The sequence below is a fragment of the Myotis brandtii genome, unplaced genomic scaffold, assembly GCF_000412655.1.
Source record: "Myotis brandtii unplaced genomic scaffold, ASM41265v1 scaffold504, whole genome shotgun sequence".
NCBI lineage: Eukaryota > Metazoa > Chordata > Mammalia > Chiroptera > Vespertilionidae > Myotis > Myotis brandtii.
In genome coordinates this window covers 3,055,895-3,073,388 of record NW_005369217.1, presented here as the reverse complement: position 1 = coordinate 3,073,388, position 17,494 = coordinate 3,055,895, and the positions used below count along the sequence as shown (strand labels likewise).

General features: G+C 42.3%; 1 protein-coding gene across 1 annotated transcript in view; it reads left to right on the top strand.

The window, feature by feature from the left end:
* Positions 1 to 17,494, top strand: part of PLXNC1 (plexin C1) — a 158,145-nt gene that overhangs the window by 71,829 nt on the left and 68,822 nt on the right. The window contains exons 6-9 of the mRNA XM_014548340.1: positions 4,079 to 4,220; positions 7,552 to 7,639; positions 10,225 to 10,327; positions 10,462 to 10,563. Coding sequence (XP_014403826.1) covers positions 4,079 to 4,220; positions 7,552 to 7,639; positions 10,225 to 10,327; positions 10,462 to 10,563 — 435 coding nt within the window. The remainder of the gene's footprint in view (positions 1 to 4,078; positions 4,221 to 7,551; positions 7,640 to 10,224; positions 10,328 to 10,461; positions 10,564 to 17,494) is intronic.

The following is a 17,494-nucleotide window of genomic DNA, read 5'->3' as shown; positions in this document are numbered from 1 at the left end:
AAAGAGACTGTGATAACTTACAATATAAAACTGTAATTTAATTCACATTTTACATTAAATATAAAAATAAAATTTAGATGCATGGGCTTGGCTTTATGGCAGGCCCGTCCCCCTGGGTCTCTCATAGTGCTCCATGCCAGAGCAAACTGTGGCCTTGAACCATTGCCCAGCCTCTGCCAGTAGGTTGCAGGCACTGAAATGGGTTACACAGTGGAAAAAAGAAAAAAATAATAATAAAAATAAATAAATAAAATGTAGGTTAATTAAGAAGTTCATATGAAAAGCTGACAGAAAATAGAATTGAGCATCAAATAATTGGGAAGTATAATTTTCTTAGCTTTGAAGCAATATAGTATGAAATAACAAAAAATACTCATAAACTTGACTTTTAACATCTATACAACAAAAACTAAGAAGTAACTAAATCACATGCATTAGGAAAACATTTGCAATAAGTAAAATATTAATTGCAAGATATTAAAGCTAGGAAACATTAAAAAGAAATACATTAAGACACCAAAAGTAAGTGGGCAACGTGTATATTCTCACAAGAAGAGGTTTAGAGAGTTAGCTATAGATATGGCAATATGTTCAACTTCACCAGCTCCCAAATAAATACAAATTAAAGTGATAATAAGATATGCTAACACCTAGTGTTGGCAATGCCAATTAGCACAATCTTTTTGGAAAGCAATTTGGCAGTATGTTTCAAAAGTCATAAATATATTCATTCTGTTGCAAGCAGCAATTCCAGGCTTAGAATTCTGAAGAAGTAACTTGAAAGAAGAAAATCCAGAAGCATACAGATGCTATTGCAGTAGCATTTATAGAATTAGAAATCTGGAAATGATGGAACTGCTTGGCAATAAGGGGAATAGTTAAGTAAAATAAGGCATGTTGACCTAGTGGAATGTTCCTTGGCCCCCATGGACATTATCAGTTAATTGACACTGAAACTTTATCGGATCCTTTGTGTCTTCATTTTCTCTTTATCCATTGTAGTTCAAGAAAGAACTATCAACCTGCTAAGGATCTAAGGATTCCCATGTTGGGTTTATTAAGCCAAGGCTTCAGCTTTTTAACCATATTCATCTGGAACCCAAAACCACACAAAAATACCTTCAACTTCCTGGCTAACCTCTCCTTCCACAGCACTTGAGAAAAACTTGCTTTTTCCTATTTTCAGATCACCCCAAACTGGCTTTTGCCCCACTGTCCCCTGGAAACTGTCCTCCCTGAGGCCACTGGTTGACTCCATGTAGCCATTTCAGCAGATGCCAGAAGTCCTCATCCTACCTGGCTGACTGGCTGGATTCTTGAAACCTTCTTTTTCATTGCACACCCTGTCCATGCTGTCTTTCTTCTCCTCGGCCATGCCTCAGCCTCCCTTGCTGGGTCCTTCTCTCCCTGACTCTAAATATTAGAGTTGTTTCAGGCCCAGTTTTGATTCTTCTTCTCTTCTGACTCTCTACTTTATTCACAGACAATCTTACCCACTCCCATAGCTTTATGTATCACCTATATGTTCATGTCTCCTTTATCTCAACCCCAGATAGTGTGTCCAAGCTCCAGGCCCATATCCCTTGATTATCACACACTAAACACATTCAAAATTGAAATCTTGAATTTTCTACCCAAAATGGGCCTCTTCCTCACTGTGTCCCATCTCAGTACATGGTACCTCTATCCATCCATTTGCTCACCCAAATCCTTCATATCCACATGCCCCATTTCCAATCCTGCTCTATGCTGCCTCTAAAGGGCATCTTGAATCTGTCCATTTCCACTGTACCATCATAGCCCCGGCTTCTGTCCTTTCTTACTGATCTCTTAATCCTGTGTGGCCCTAAAACTAGACTAGATTTAGTCTAGTGGACTTTTCCATCCATCTACTAGACTATACGCTCTTTGAGGATGAGGACTGTAGCTGTTCGGTTCACTAGAGTTGTCAGTACTTTGCACAGCTCTTGGCACATGTTAAGAGCAGCTTGATAAATGTTTATGGAATAAATAAATGCAATGATTATAGTTACATTAAAACTATGTATGTGAGAACTAGAAGGAAATGTGAAAAATTTAAAACAACTGGTAAAAATAGGATTTTAAAAAACTTTTCTTAGTAAAATACAGTTAAGATATATATGCATACAGGGTAATACGTGATGTGACTGTATGCTGAGATTGTGGTGCAGCTGTAAATGCAGGGTTGAAGAAGGCAGGTGGATGAGAGGTCAGCGTTTGTTGAAGATGAGCGAGTTGGTGGGAATGGCATGGAGTACGTTAGTAGCCTCAAGTCCCTAGAGATGGATGGACTTTGGTTCTTCCAGGTTGGACTGTAAGAACTTGCCTTCTCCCAGCATCATTCTATGGCACAGAAACAGAATTCTGTGAAAATAGAAAGATAGGATTGACCCCTGGGCTAAGATAGATTTAGCTTATTAGAGGACAAAGGACAGCAGAATCCTAGGTGGCCACCCAGAAAGTCTGGGCGGAGGTCAGAGTATAACAGAAGGTGGACCCTCCCAGGTTGTCTGGGATCAGAGCTCTTCAGCCTCAGGATAAGGTTTCCACTTCCCCTGCTCCAGCTTTCTAATGCCTAGCCCACCTTCCCACCACTACCCTTTTGTGCGCCTGGTACAAAGGGACTCTCCATCGGCATATTCATTCCTTTAAGTTTCCTTTTCAACAGGAGGACTGGCTGCCTTGTTTTTGTTAATTCATTGGGGGGAAAGTTGCTTTAGAGGCAATTTCATGGTTTTATTTTTGTGACCCCTTGTGTACCCACAGAATAGTCACCACCTCCAAATTTGGTCATATGTTTCACCACAAACAAAATCTTAAATAATTTTAAAAGTAGATTTCACAGGCCGTTGGGTTGACCCAATCCAAATGGTTCAGAGAATTCAGACATCTGAAGAGTTGGGATGTCCTTAACTATAAACTGATATTAGCAACCAGCAATAAGAAATACAGAGCTGACACCTGGAAAATCAATGTACACCCTCTTATTTATTTATTTGTTTGTTTGTTTGTTTGTTTGTTTGTTTTTTAATCCTCACCTGAGGATATGTTGTGTGTGTATGTGCTTTAATGATCTTAGAGACAGAGGAAGGGAGAGAGATAGAGAAACATCGATGTAAGAGAAACATCAATCGGTTGCCTCCCATACACACCCCGACTGGGGATCAAACCCACAACGTGGGTATATGCCTGGGAATTGAACCCCCAACCTCTTGGTGTATGAGACAATGCTCCAACCAACGGAGCCACCCAGCTAGGGAAAGGTACACTCCCTTAAAACGAACCCTGGACCAAAGGGAAACAAATGAAAAAAAAATCATGTGTTTGGATGGTAATATTTAATATCATAAAGATATAAATTCTCCTAAAATTAATGTATATATATTTAGTATAATTCCAGTTCAATATCCTTACTCCCTTTGGACAAAATGATCTTAAACTTTATATGGAAGAATATTATCTAGGAAATGCTAAGAAAATTATAAAAATAAGAATATAAATATACTTATCATATAGTAAATATGTTTAAATTCACAGTAGTAAAAACTTGATGAATGGAATAGAATTAGCTCAGTAGATCACTGGAACAGAGCAGAGTTCAGAAATAGATTCTAAATATATGGTCATCTAATATATGACAAAAATGGTACTTCAGTTCAGTTGGGCAAGTGAGTTTTTTGTTTTGTTTTGTAAATGGTTGCAACATAGCTGACTAACCATCTGGCTAAAACTAAGGTTGGACCCTATCTCATACTATATATAAAAATAAACTCCAGATGGATCAAAGATATAAGTTTTTAAAAATAAAGTAATAAAGGTGGCGAGACAGTTTTATATTCACCTATAAGCAAGGGTTGAGGAAGAGAAACAGTCCAAGAATTGAATATGTGATTCACAAAAGAGCAAACCTAATAGCCAATGAAACATCTCTCTTTACGTCGGCAATCTGAGAAATCTTCTATGGTGAGTCAAAGGGTGAGTTCACTTAAGATTCTTCAATAGATGGAAATGAGACAGACAGTGATTTGGTTCCCGGATCATCTTCTTCCTCCCACAGATTACAGTGACATTAGTGGGAAGCATCTCTCCAAGACACTCGGGGTGCATGGTGAAGAACGTGGACACTGGCAGGGAGCTCTGCAAAAGTGCGCCCAATGAGAGCTGCACCTGCAGCATGCTGACCGCAGCATCCTACAAAGGTAAGTGGACATTGGTGCTTTTTATTAGAAAGTGAAGAAGGCAAGAGAATCTCCTGAGTTCAAATGCTCAGGAAGCAAGTTAAATGACAGAAAATCTAAATAGTCCAACGCTATAGACCTCTGCTCTACCTCTTCCATGACTGCAGGAGCCCACTGTCAGATGTGACTGAGGACGACAGAGGACAGTCAGTTGGATAGGCAAGTGGAGAAAGCCAGAGACCATTGGGCTGACCCAATCCAAATGGTTCAGAGAATTCAGACATCTGAAGAGTTGGGATGTCCTTGGTGAGAAGAGAGAATAGAGTGGCCAGTATTCTATTAACTTAAGTTCCTTGCATTCATTCATTCATACATACAAGAAGTATTTATTGAACAACTACTATGTGCCAAGTACTGTGCTAGGTGCTAGGGATACAGTAACCAAAAAAAGACTGACCTGGTCCTTGGTCATGGTATTTATAGCCTATTGGGGTAGAAATAAGTAAACAGCTTGTTACAATGTTGTATGTAAGTACAATGGGAAGCACATGAAAAGGAAGCCTAGCTGGACTTGGGGTGGCAGACGGGACAAGGAAAGCCTCCTAGAAGATGAATAGGTTTGAGCCAGACAAAGAAGAGGGGGAAGAGTATTCTAAGCAGAGACCCACTAGTTTAGAGAGAAAAAGCTTTGTTTAAGGAGCCAAAAGAGGTTCTGTGTAACTAAGGCAAATGGAGTAGGGACAGGTGGAAAGCAAAGTGATAAAAAATGGATACCAAAGAAGGCACAAAGTGTCCGGCACAAAGTAGCCATTTTCAATCAGTGGATTTTGTTGTTGTTGTATGAATGAATGAATGGCCTCAGGTGGAGAATGGGCTAGAAGAGGGAAGAGTGAGTTCTGAAAGATCAGATAGAAGGAAGGCTGTTGCAGTGGTCCAGGTGAGGTGGACAATGAGAGCTGAGACTGAGGCAGATGGAGATGGAGAGAGGATGGATTCCAGAGATGGTGATGAGTTACAGTAGACAGACTGAGAACTCATGAGTCCCTGTGGGTGAGAGAGAGACTGGTCCCTAGTCCCGTTAATCCCTAACTCCAGGGAAACATTCCCACCTGGGGAAACAACCTTTCTTGGGGAGGTGGCCCTGGTTAGAACACATAGCGCTAAGAAGGGGAGCAAACATATTAAGAATAGTATGCCATATACGCCAGGTCCCTTGGAACATATGCTAAGTAGAGCAAGTTTCTGGTGCAGTCTTCCTAGAAGGGGTGAGGTCATAATGGAGCTGATGCTCGTGGTGAGAGCTGGTGCTGCCTAATTAATCCTAAACCCCTCAAAAGGGAATCAAATGCACCGGCCAGAGCGCCAAGCTTAAAAAGTGCCTCTCAGCTACTGGGCTCATGGTGACTATTTGTGTCTGAATTGCTTGAAAAACTATTTCAGTATTCCACACTTCTTTGCCCATACTATACAGCCTTGGTGATGTCCTTCTAGTTAATTTTGTGTATTAAAATGCAGATCTTGCTCACCTATAAAATATGCTTCTGAAGTTTTTGACAGTACCTTGTAAAGTTGCTGGTTGCTTTTAGAGCCTCCATCAATTGCACTCAACCCTTTGCCTGCCCTTTTTTTGAATGCCTTGCATATTCTGAGCAAGCAAACTCACTTCCTACCTCTTGCACTCAGCTAGCCAATGACCATTCAAACCCTTGTCCATGGCCTAGAGTAACCTCACCCTTCTCACCAAATCCTGTTGCTCTTCTGCTTTGAAACATTGGGGAGAAAGTGTTCCAAACAGCTTTGCTGGATTCTGCTCTCACTGTCCCGGTCACTCTAGTACCCCGTGCTCTCTCACAGGTGCTAATGGACCTCAGAACACTCAGGGTGTTTCCTTGACTGTCATTGTTGTGTTTTTCCCCTGAGCTATTTTATCTCTCCAGAATAACTGCAAATGCTTTATTTCCCTGTGATATCCCCAATTGTGATTTGTGCACAGTTGATACTCGGAAGAGTATGACTTTTGGGGTCTTCATCACTGGACATTTGTGGATTCCATGGACATGTATTTTCTCCGGGTGCCTCAGTGATGAACGTCCATGTGTTTGTTCTCCTGACACTTAGCAAGTGTCTGTTCAAGTGCCCTTGCTGAGGGGTCCAGCCAGCCCTCAAGCATCCTGTCTCAGAACAGAGGATCACCATTTCGCACAGGCCTGCTCTATGTGCGCAGACTTTTATGAGGCGCTCTGGCTTTCAGAATGAGTTTGGTTGCTCTAGAGAAGCCACTGACAGTCAGGATTCTCAGACTGTTGAAAACCAGACACTGCTAAAATTTCAGTAAGAAAATTAGAGGTGCCAACAAAATTAGGCCAGCTTCTTATTCTGTCAAGTAAAGACTTTCATTTAAAAAAATATCATCTACTCTCCCCATTCATTTATCAAAGGAAGAAGATATTCATACCAAAATGGGCGACAGTGGAAACAAACGAGTAGCACTGGTCCCTGTCCCAGCAGGATGTGAAGGGCGCCCAAACCTGACTGTAGATGATCAGTATGTGGGGAGCATTCCAAACCACAGATTCCAGCCACACCCCAGGCCCGCTCAGTCAGAATAGCTAGGAGTGTGGCTCTGGAATCTGCATTTTCATCAGTTTCTCAAGTGATTCTGACAGCCAGCTGGGTGGGGAAGCATCTCGGACCGGGTACCTTGTACATTAAAGAGGAACAGGAAATAGGACCTTTTTCTAACGCAGCGTTAGCACAGCGTTTATCTTCCTGACTTTATTTTTTTTTTTTTGACGTTTTCTAACCAATGGGTAGGTTTTCAAACGTTTGATAAGAAAGCCTGCATCTCAGATTTGGCAACAGTTGACTCCAAGATCATGGCAGCCGCTGGGAGCCAGGTTTTAGAGTTTGTTAGGTAAACATTGTAGTACAGACTTTTCTGAAGGTGCAGGCTTTCCTCGCTCACATTCTGATTCTCATGTTCTAGGCACTTCTTGCTCAGTGACTTGTTTTATTCTGATGCCGTGGCCAATTACAAGTTGAGATACTGATCCCGGGGAGAATATGAGATGTAAATGGGCTGGAAAATGGCTTTTTCCTAGTGATTATCCACGGGGGGCCTGCACGCGAGGTGGGCCCGGGTCTGTTTGGAGCTTGTGCTGTGCGCTCTGGCTGCCTGGCGTGAATGGCCCACGGGAAAGAACCTCATACTGATCGAAATGTGAGCCAGCAGCTGGCACCCCCCGCCCCCCTATGCAAAGGAGGCAAAAATATTTATGTTTTGCATGTACAGCTTTGCTGGATGATAGCAGGACTCCACGGTAAATGACTTTCTTTTCCCCCTTTGCTCCAGATGTTTTAGTTGTCGACGTGACGTTCTCCTTCGGTTCTTGGCATTTATCAAAAAGATTCAACTTTACCAACTGCTCGTCATTAAGAGAGTAAGATTTTATTTGAAATCTAAATATCCTCTCATTGGCTGTAATTTATTTATTTGCTTTACTCCTCAACTTCCTAAAGAACTCTTTTGTGGAGGAGAACTTTCCAAAGTGCCTTTTGGAGCGTGGCCTAACGGGAGCTGGGAGGGCCCTGAGCTAGCGAGGGAGCTCGTTCCGCCCTAAGCCAGGGGGCGGCTAAGGAGCACACAGCTGTGCTGGAGGGTTTCTGCCAAGAGGGACCCAGAGGAGGCCTTGAAGTAAGTACAGTCGAAGGGGTGCTGCCAGCTTCTCCCCTGATCAGAATGGCTTTGGGAACTCGAGTCCAGAGAGAGTGTGAGCGTGAGATAAGGGGAAGTCACACTCAAGGAGAAGGAGCAGATTGAGTCTGTTTCATCAGAGAACATGTTAAACCCATAAACACAGACAGCAGTATGGTGGTTACCAGAGGGAAGGGGGTGGGAAAGGGTAAGTAGGATAAAGGGGGTCAAATAGATGATGACAGAGGGAAACTAGACTTCGGGTGGTGAGCACACAGTGCAATATACAGTTGATTATCATAAACCTGTGCACTCGAAACTTACATAATGCTCTTAACCAATGTCGCCCCAATACATTTAATTTTAAAAAGAATGCTAATTCTGCCCCCACCTTTTTTTTCTTTTTTAAATATGTTTTTATTCATTTTTTAGAGAAAGAGGAAGGGAGAGGGAGAGAGATAGAAACATCAATGAGAGAGAAACATTGATCCGCTGCCTGCTACACATCCCCCACTGGGGATCAAGCCCACAACCCCTGGCATGTGCCCTGATCAGGAATCAAACCCATGACCTCTTGCTTCATGGGTCAAAGCTCAAGCACTGAGCTATACGGCTGAGCTGCTTTTTTAAAAAAAAACACATTTGGCCCTGTTGAGCTACACAATCCCCTGAGTTAGGGCCAGCCACGCCTCACTCCTAGCTTCTAAAGCAGAGAGACAGAGGAAATTTGTTTCTCAGATTCCTGATTTTCCAGTTGGAAGATGGGGTGGAGGTTCCCATGGAAACAATGGGAAGCTCTATTATTAGTGATTCTATAGTTCATTCAGTGGTTTGATTGACCAGCTATGTGAGTACCAAATGTGAGCTTCTTTGGCCCGGCCTGGGAACCATTGTTTCTTTGAGGAAAATGAATTCAAACTTGAAGCTGAGTTGGGAGGCCGCTCTACAGCTATTAGGACAGAAGCACCAGGAACTTATCTTTACCCTTGCAGGGCTGAGTTCAGTTATCTCTAATAAACAGAATGAATTTAGACGGAAAAGAGCCAAACTTAATACAGAAAGCCTCAGAAGTCCATGAAAATAGGAGAAAAGGGGGAGAGTTAAATAGAATTTTATGGCTCAAAGGGAGCTGAAACATAAAGCAGCTCTCCACCCCTGCGTGGAGGCCAGACAAAGCAGTGACTTGCTTCATCTCCCACAGCCAGTGATTCACAACCAGACCTCAGACCCACAGCTCCCAGAGGGCGATGCTCTTTCCCCGAGGGAAGCAGAGTACCGCAGTCACTCCTGGGGCGGAGGATAGGAATGCAAATCGCAGACCTGCCCTCGCACCCTCAGATAAACACTGAGCTGGGTCTTCTTCTCCCACTGAAATGGCAGTTGCTATGGGTCAGAATCTCAGAATGCTTTGGCATTTCTTTTTTTTTTTAATATATTTTTATTGATTTTTTTCAGAGAGGAAGGGAGAGGGATAGAGAGTTAGAAACATCAATGAGAGAGAAACGTCGATCAGCTGCCTCCTGCACACCCCTACTGGGGATGTGCCCACAACCAAGGTACATGCCCTTGCCTGGAATCGAACCCGGGACTCCTCAGCCCATAGGCCGATGCTTTATCCACTGAGCCAAACCGGTCAGGGCTGCTTTGGCATTTCTTGAAGAACATACAAAATGTGAATGGTGTTCCCTTTCCCTGTGCTAGTCCTCTCATTGTACCTGGCCTTCCTGTGGCCTCCTGTTTCCAGAACAACCTCTATTTGTATATTTGTTGTTCTCCAACTCTGATGATCCTGTAAGTGCTTTTCAGGCCCTCCGCTGTTATCCATACATGATAGGCTATTTGATTAGTAGACACAATTCTTCCTCAATTTAATTAAAAAGCAAACACTGGCATCCCATTCCCTCTGGGCAGTTGGTGGTGTTACTGCTGAGATAGGCAGGGTGAGGGTGGGAGGGGGAGACCAGCCTCCAGAGGGGAATTTACCTGAGGGTAGACAAATAGCAGAAGTAGATTCAGAAACAGCTTCAGTGGGTTCCTGTTATCTACCTGTGCAGCCGGTGACCCAGCTTCAGGTTTCCATGGTAACCCTCCTGTGGGTGTGAAGACAGTCAATCAGTCAAAGACCCCCAGAGCAGGTCCACCAAGTCAGTGCTCTGGCCCCAGCCCCAGAAGACTGCCCTCTCCGCTCTCCCCTGGGGTTCATCAGTCTGTCTAGGGATTTTTTCTTCTTCTTTTACGTAAATCCTCCCATGCCACATCACAGAGGGAAATTCTAGGCTATGAAGATTTTCCTAAAAATGTAGGAATTAAGTTGGTTTTCTGTATGGCCAGATGCCCAGCGTGTATTGGAACTGGCTGTGCTTGGTGTAAAAGTGAGAGAAAGTGTATCCACCCCTTCACGGCCTGCAGCCCTTCTGATTACGACAGAAACCAGGTAAAGTGACATTTTTGGTATATCAAGGTTTAACCAAAAATAAATGTTGGTAACCGCCCCACCTGTCTTTTGTGTTTCTTTTAAACTCTGAACTTCCCTCCTATTTGGATGTTGAAGGATGTGCTTCATTTCAGGAACCTTGTCAAGTTGCTGTTGAGAAGCCGGAACCATCCAAGACAGCAGGAGGAGGCGGGTTCGAGGGGAATAAGATGAACAGAACCAACCAGGGCAGGCAGGTCAGGCTCTGTTTTTCTGTTGATAATGGGAAAATCCCCCTTTAAGTGACCATAACAACTACCACTTTGGGTTCCTTTTTTAAAAATTCCCTTTTTTACTTTATACCAAAATTCCCTTTTTTACCTTTGGTTTTAAACCAAGTTTCATTTAATTGGCTCAGTACATCAAAGACTGCACATTCACATAAAAGAAATTAAAATTCTGTAACTGTGAAAAATGTTGTTCTGGGAGGAGTAAAATTTTAAAGGTGACTTTGTGGCTCACTTGGGGAGAGTTAGGAGGAAGTAAAACACACAGCACTGAGGGGATTTCAGTTCGAACCACATATTATGATCGCATTTCTGGGGATTATGTGCAAGGGAGAGCATGCAAAGTAGACACACTAAACACATTCCAATTGCTTTTCTTTACTTTGTAGAGACAATCTAACCAGTAGTTAATAACTCCAAAACAAAGAGTTATTTCTATATAATGTATCTACCTTTCTCTCCACTTCTCAAAAATGGTTATTCTCCATGAAATTTCATTGGAAATTCCTCTTATTCACCAATCAACTAATAGACATATTTGAAAGAGAGGAGGTGACAATATAAGCATTTTCAGGCAGACACTGGGGCTGTGCTTCGAGAAGAGAGAAGTGCTGACTTCCTTCAGTGGACAGAAGTTAATTGAGCATCTACTATGTGGTGAAAAACAAAAGGGCAAGTTCTTATTCTCATTAACCTTGGGGTCTAGTAGGAGGAAACAGAACAACTTTTTTTTTAAAGGCTCAGTTTTCTACTCCAAGACTAATCTGTGGTTTTGATTTATCCAATTGCTGCTCTTTAAGGTCAAGTGCCAATATAAATAAGTAGCACATTTTTAATCACTACCGAAAAGTTGACAGTAACTTTAGGTAAATTAAGTAGCAGGCAATGGGAATGGGAATGAAAATGGATTATGAAGTTAATTAAAAGCATTACAAAAGCTTGGTGTGCCAATATTTCAGACTTTAAAAGTCTTTGAGGTCTTAATAATTGATGGGCTTGTTAAGTGAGGGACCTTTCTCTTCCCATTGATTTATAAAACTAAGGCATAGTTACAGGAACTGGGATCAAGGAGGCAGTGACTTTTTTAAAAAATTAAACTTTTCTTTGTTGTTTCCGTTTTTTAAATTTTGGTGAAATACACATAGAATAAAATTTACCATCTCTACCATCCTTTTATACGTGTACACTCTTGTGTAACCATCACCACCATCCATTGCCAGAACACATTTCATCTTGCAAAACTGAAACTCTATACACATTAAACAATAACTCCCCATTTTGCCTTCTACTCAGACCCTGGCAACCACCATTCTACTTTCTGTCTCTGAGATAGATTACCCTAGGTACCTTATAAAAGTAGGATCATACAAGATTTGTCTTATTGTGACTGGCTTGTTTCACTTAACATAGTGTCCTCAAAGTTCATGCATTTTGTAGCATGTTTAGAATTTCTTTCCTTCTAAAGACTGAATAATATTCTATTGTGTGGATAGACCCCATTTTGTTTCTCCATTCATCTGTTGATGGGCATTTGGGTTGCTTCCATCGTTTTGGTATGTTGTTTGTGTTTTTTGTTGTTGTAGGAGTTTGTTATATATTCCAGATATCAATCCCCGACCAGGTATGTGATTTGCAAATATTTTTTCACATTCTGTAGGTTGCCTTTTCATTCTTCTGACTATGTCTTTTGCACAGAATTTTTTAATGTAATGATAAAGTCCAGTTTACAGATTTTTATCTTGTTGCCTGTTCTTTGGATATTGTACCCAAGAAATCATTGCCAAATCCAGTTTTATTACACTTTTCCTCCACATTTTCTTTTATGAGTTTTATAGTTTTAATTCTTAGACTTAATGCTTTGGTCCATTTTGAGTTAATTTTTGTATATGGTATAAGGAAAGGGCCCAGCTCCATTCTTTTGCAGGTGGATATCCAGTTTTCCCAGCACCATTTGTTGAAAAGACTGTTCGTTTCCCACTGAATAATCTTGCCTCCCTGTTGAAAATAATTTGACTAAATATGTGAGGATTTATTTCTGTATATAATCCATTGGTCTATATGTCTAGCTTTATAACCATAACACACTGTTTTGGTTACTGTAACTTTGTGATAAGTTTTAAAACCAGAAAGTGTGAATCCTTCAACTTTGTTCTTTTTCAAGATCGTTTTAGAAAAATAATTCAACTGTTTTTGGAGATAATTGTCGATTCACATATAGTTATAAGAAAACAATACAGTGAGATCTCATATATCTTTTTCCCAGTTTCCTCCAATAGTAACTAACATCTTGCAAAACTATAGCACAACCTCACAGGTAGGATATTGACAACAAAGCAGCCCTGTCACCCCGTGTTGCCCATCTACAGCCATATGCATTTCCCTCCACCCTCCCACTCCCCACCTCTGACCCAGGCAACCATTGATCTCTTCCCGGTTTCTATGATTTTATCATATTATAAATGGAATCGCCCAGATGTACCCTTCTTGGCTAGGCATTTTTAACTCAATGTAATTCTCTGGAAATTTATCTGAGTTCCTTTATGTATCAATAGTTTGGTCCTTTTCATTGTTGAGTAATGTCCAGGCAATGGCTTTTTAAATTTATTTTATTTTAAAGGGGAAAAACTAAAGTCACTGACTCCTGGTTTCTTGTACTGTCTTCCTGTATATGTTGACCTTTGATGCTGTATGGTTAAAATTACTGGGCTCACTAGAGAGCAGGAGGAGGCTGAAGATAAACAAAGCCCAGCCCCATCATCAGTGCTTCTCCATGGGTGCTTCTTAGTTTGGGGAGAGGCAGTTTGTTGATACTGAAATGTGTTGTCTTTAAGTATATGACTCAGCACAGAATCTCAGTTTTGGTTGATAGAGAACAGAGTTATTTGTCACAGGAAGAATTTCTCATTTTCCATGAAACACTGCTGTCTTTCACTATCGTGTGGAATGGGAAAATTCAGATTTCTGATTTGGGTCCCCATGTTGGCCTGAACCCTCTCTTCCCAGCAGAAAAGCCATCGAGAGCTTTCCGTCAAGGCATCCTCCCACATCACCCATCTACTGAGCACTCAGCACGGTGCCAGGCACTGGGGACATGCGACGTGACTGTTGCAGACACGGTCTTAAGCTCATGATGCTGAGCTTGGGTTGGTTCTTCCTACAGGTATTTATGGAGCACCTGTTAGATGCCATTTTACTGAGCTCCATGGATGCAATGAGGAGGACACGAATGAATCAGGGACCTCTCTTGCCATCAGGCTCATGAATCTCATACTTGAATACATAAGTAAGAGTACAAGATAGGAAATGTTAACATGGATGGGGAAAGTACCAGAAAGTATACAAACCCAGAGAGTTTCTCTGTGCCTCAGGCCTTATCTTAGTCATCCCTGTTTATGTAAACCCAGTGCCTGGCAGTGAAAAACACTTCATGGGTGCGGTTCGTTAAGTCTTTGATTGATGGGTAGATTGATTGACAGAGATGGCATTTCAGCTGACCTTTGAGAGACAAGAAGCATCCAAACGCATGGAGACTAAGGAGTGGGTGTTCTAAGCAGAGGGACTAGTATAAGCAAAGGCATAGTGGGGGTGCCAGAAAATTCTGGGGTACCCCTTCTAGGAAACCCCAAGTGATTCAATTTGGCTGGAGCAGAAGGTTGCAGGAAAATATGGGACATGGGTCTGGAATGCCCCTGGAGCCTGCATCTACAGGGCCTTCCAGCCAGGCCTAGGAGTTTTCACTCTGTTCCTCAAAGGCATTAGAATGCTCCTGAGATTTAATTTAGTCTTATATGCCCATAGTGCTGATTCATGAGATCTTATTTTTTTTTTAGCATATGAATTTGCTCATCCCAGGACATGATACTTAGGAGATAGGGTTTCTGGTTCAATCCCAGTTTGGGCCTGTTGCCCTTGCACAGATTCATGACCTATGACCCAACCCTGTACTCTGACCTAAGGATAAGTGCTGTCATTTACCAGGGACTGGATTCAGGAAAAGCATCGCCAACATAGGGAAACGGACTCAAAACCCAGTGTCTGACCTTTGGCTGAGAAGTGCTTTCAGAGACGGTTGGCCCTGTCACCCTGCCCCACCCTCTTTTCCTTCCTTTTCTTAACAGTCTTCTATCTAGTGCCTCTGCCTGCTGAGAGAAGAGTGGCTGCTCTCTTTCCTGTTCTCAAGGGAGGTTGTGAAGATCTGTGATAATGATGTTGTTCTAATATTTGTTGTTCTTGATGGTAGGCTTATCGCCAAAGTGTAGAAATAAACCATACACAGCCATGTCTCCTCTAGAGGAATTTACATTCAAACTATTCCTTTCTTTCTCTTCCTCCATCACTTTTGAATATGCATTTTAATTTCTCATAGGCGATAAGGACCTTGCCTTTGAAAGTGAAATTAACTTTAATATGTACCTTGTTGAGTAGCTCCTGTGGGCTCACCACTGTACTGGGTGCTGTGGGATTCACTGCCAATTGTTCATTCATTCACTCATGCGTTCAAAATATGTTTATTGAACACCTACTTTGTGCTAGACAGGCAGGCAAAGTGTGCACCCTCATGGAGCTTGCGTTGTAAAACTTGCAATATTTTGGAGGAAGTGAGATTCATTTCAGGCAACAGGTGAATGTGCATAAGAGAAAAGGATGGAAGCAGGAATGCCAGAACGTACTGCACTGAGTAATGATAGCTGATGCTAGTGGAACCTATGCTGTATCCGCAGCCCCGAGTATCTCTTTATGTCAGCCTCACGATGGACCAATTTTGCCCGTTTTATAGACCAGGACATTTTACAGAGGGTAAGCAGGAAGTAAACGACAGGCAAGAGACTTGAACCAAGGCAGTCTAATGGCAGAACCCACAGTTTTGGCCACTACTCTACATTGTATGACCTTAGATGAAAATAAACAAATGGTAAACTGAGTGGTATTGATGATAATAATCAACCTGGAAGGGAGGAAACTAATACTAGCTTCTCTTGGCATTTGGCTGCCACGCCTGCCCCATCTGTGCCGCAGACGGGTGGGACAAAGACCTCCAGCCTGGGCAGGCTGTGAGAGGAGCGTGTTAGTATCGAGCCTCCAGAGGAGACGGGTAGGTTGGGGTGTCAGAGTGATGGAGTCAGACCCAGGCAAAGCCGGCATCTTCTCTAACACAGAAGGGAAACTGAGGCCCTTAGGAGAGTGGAGCAGCAAGAGTCTCATGCCAAAGTGAAACCCAGCAGAAGGGTGGATCCTGAGTGGCTGGGTTCAATCCTCAACCAGGGGTCCCTGCTGGAGAGGGAGAGCTGCCCTCCCTGGTCATGGAGTCCTGGTCGGCCAGTCCAATCGGCCAGTGGTTCTGAGGTGCCACACCAGGAAGGCTCAGTGACAAAGGGTAGCAGCTTTATGGGGTGGCCTTGGCAGCCCCACCCTGGGCCATGGCAGCCTCACCTTAGAGTCCCCAGGTCAGAGAAGTGAGCCTTGATCTCTCAGCAAGGGGCTGTGGTCCATCACCTTGTCCCTGGAGGTCGCAGGTCTACCTCAGTCGGCATTCTAGCTCTTGCCCATTCCCAGGACCAACTGGAAGTTACATCTCAAGTTTCTGAGGTCTGTACCAGGGGCCCAAGCAGCAAATGGATAACCTTTTTGATCCATTTAGTTCTCTAATTTTTCTTTGGTGGGATTGTATTTTCTTTCCATCTCTCACCTCCTTTTACACTTTACCATCTCCACTGCTGGTTGCCACTCTTCTCAATCTGTACATTTCATTAATATATTACTTCTGCCCTGCTCAGTCATTAATAAAGACGTTAAATAATTCTGAACCAAATCCTCACCCCTGTAGAGCCCTACAGGAGGCTTTCCTTTAATTAGTTATGCTACCTTTCATCTCTCTAAGGTCCTTTGGTTTCAGATTTCCAGCTGGGTTTGAATCCACGTGACTTTCATCCAGTCCTGTTTCAACTAATTTCATGAGTGAAAATCTGAGAGACATTTTACTGAATGTTGATTCAGGTCCAGGCCCACAGAGAGCTTTGCTATATTCAGATTCTTTTTAACAGATTAATAGAGAACAAGTTGGCCTTAATAAACTGAGCCTTCCTAATGTACCTCTTTCCAATATTCTTTTCAATCCTAGCAGTGTCCTCTCCATTAATGTCATGGCAGTTTGAATTGTGTTGACGTCAGACTTCACAAAAGGTACTCTTTCTGTCGGGAGTAATCCTCTTAGACCTTTTCAAAGATGACTATTTCTTAGTGGTGTTCTATTTCCAATAACTTAAACGACTTTGTTTTTTAAAAAAATACAACTACTTGGGTATTCTGTAATCGCCTAGTTAACCCGTTTCTGATGTGCTTTCTTGTACAAAACAGGGAGTGGAGTGATTTAAGCAACCGGAGCTCATACTATTTTATTACATAATTTAAAGTTGGGCAACCATTTAAAAATGACTCTTAAGTCTTTCAAATGTAACTGACAGGGAGTAGGCTACTCTGCGGTTAATTGCTGGACACCACAGGGCTGTGAGGGTTACATTCTATGGTTTTTTGATTTGATATGTGGAAATCCTTGGACAGAGGATGGGGAGGAATATCCCTGTAGAAATTGTCTTTGTTTCAAGCTAGATTACGTTTTTAAGTTACCCAAACCCTTCTATGTATAAGCTTGTGGGGCCCACTACTTCATGTCAGATGGTGAATTAACTCTCGATTAAAATACAAAAATCAACCTAAAATAGTAAGTGTGTGGAACAGTTGTGGGGAGCTCATTCCTTGCCTTCAGTCTGTACTGGATTTTAAAAATCTTTATCAGTAAAAATAGAAAATGTTATATTTCTAAGAATTGTTGCAGTCGTATAGCACAGCCATGTAGCTACCTAACCTGTGTGTGTGTGTGTGTGTGTGTGTGTGTGTGTGTGTG